Here is a 1,697-nt window from a genome sequence, read left to right as displayed (position 1 = left end):
GCTTTCATCATCTCCTCATCCATCCAGCCCTTTTCATTTGCCTTAATAACGGCTCCAGCTGGAAAAGTCTCTTTAGGCAAAGTCTTTCTCTTAAAAACCACCATAGGCGGCAGTTTCTGTCCATTTGCCATTTTCAGGGTTGTTAAGACAACAATGTTCTGCATAAAGCACATACCTGTTCTTTCATACACAATCCACGCCCACACTTCCCCCTTTAACGTTCTCATGGTGGTCTCAACAACGTCCGCAGGAGCAACACACATAGGGCACACCGCACTATAGGGCGCGCTGCACATTTTGAGGAAAAAAGGACGTTTATATGCGCCTTATAGTCTCGAAAATACGGTAGGTTTTATCATTCAGGGGCAAAGAGGCTCCTTCGACATGCCTTTTACTTTTAGCTGACTTCCACTTAGAAACAAACACCTGATTAGGTTTTAATAAATCAGCTGTCTGAGCAGTTTATATGGAGGCATCAAAGAGCACAAACCCAGCACTTTTAGAACAACAGCTGGGTTAGATTCTACACATGCTGTATGAGCGTTCAGTCAGAAATGCAAAGCAAAGGTTCAGATCAAAGCCCGTTTATGTTTTAGAACAGTCCAGTTGAAGTCCAGATAAGAACCTGCCCAGACTGAACTTGTGCTACTTCATGCAGACCTTTTGCAGTGAAAGGAGGCTCTTCAGAGCTTGACTTATTAAGCTTTTAAATAAAATTGGTAGACTCACAACTAAAACAGTAAGTTAATCTACCCAGAAGTGGCCTGAATACGAATGATCTAAGAGACAGAAGTCCTCATAAACTACATTAATGTTTATTTTTGTAACAAGACAGAATGTGCAGGAGGTGGCAGGTACTGTATGAGATGTGTTTTTATGCAAACATTCTTATATTTGGACATCTTTATCATTGAAGGGTATCTTTACATTTTCCTTATCTCCCCTCTCTTTTGCACACGTGTTTGTTTTGCAGAAGGTAAGCTAAGAATCCTCAAACCTCTTTCTCCTGCCAATCTCTCTCTCTCTCTCTCTGTCTATCTGACATAAACATGTTTGGTCGAAGATCTGAGCTGAATGTCAGAAACGTGTCCACAGTTTGTTTGCAGTGTTAACCTGTGATTTATCACAACTCAAGAATCTAAAGCTGCACCTTCAAAGTCTGTGTCTTTCCCTGCGTGCTTATTCAAATCCAGTGCTTTCATAGTTTGAAAAACATTGTCAAAGCTCTGACTTTGACCTTCATGTATTATTTTCCAAATGCAGATTATGATGTTAAGCTTTATGTGGACACAAAATGATACACATGGATCATCTGGATTCTGAATTTATGCTTCTATTGCTTAAACAAATGTACCATTAAAATTACAGTGGTAAATAAAGCAATGTATTCTTCCTTTGCTTATCCGGGCCTCTCCATGTGTATCTGTATGTTGCCCTGTAAATAACATCATCTTCCCTCACAGGTTGTCGTTTTCCTCATTCGTCTGCTCTCTTCATGTCTTTCTGTAGGTCTGCCAGCACCCAAACTCCAGGATGAGGGAGTGGGGGGCTGAGGCACTGACGGCACTAATCAAAGCAGGGCTTTCCTATAAACACGACCCCCCATTGTCACAGAATCAGGTAACGCTGCACAAAAGCTGCTCTCTTTGTTTTTTTTTTTACAAACAAAATCTAACATTGTGAAGAATTCACTAAAT

General features: G+C 40.7%; 1 protein-coding gene across 4 annotated transcripts in view; it reads left to right on the top strand.

Annotated features, from left to right (window-relative positions):
• Positions 1–1,697, top strand: part of mon2 (MON2 homolog, regulator of endosome-to-Golgi trafficking) — an 83,926-nt gene that overhangs the window by 58,962 nt on the left and 23,267 nt on the right. For 2 of the 4 annotated variants that reach the window (XM_015393928.1, XM_015393930.1), the window contains exons 21-22: positions 974–976; positions 1,510–1,620. In XM_015393928.1, coding sequence (XP_015249414.1) covers positions 974–976; positions 1,510–1,620 — 114 coding nt within the window. The remainder of the gene's footprint in view (positions 1–973; positions 977–1,509; positions 1,621–1,697) is intronic. The other 2 variants (XM_015393929.1, XM_015393931.1) reach the window with 1 other exon arrangement.

This window comes from Cyprinodon variegatus, unplaced genomic scaffold (genome assembly GCF_000732505.1).
Source record: "Cyprinodon variegatus isolate N-32 unplaced genomic scaffold, C_variegatus-1.0 Scaffold663, whole genome shotgun sequence".
NCBI lineage: Eukaryota > Metazoa > Chordata > Actinopteri > Cyprinodontiformes > Cyprinodontidae > Cyprinodon > Cyprinodon variegatus.
Note: the sequence above shows the minus strand (reverse complement) of the source record. Positions and strands in the feature narration are given on the sequence as shown.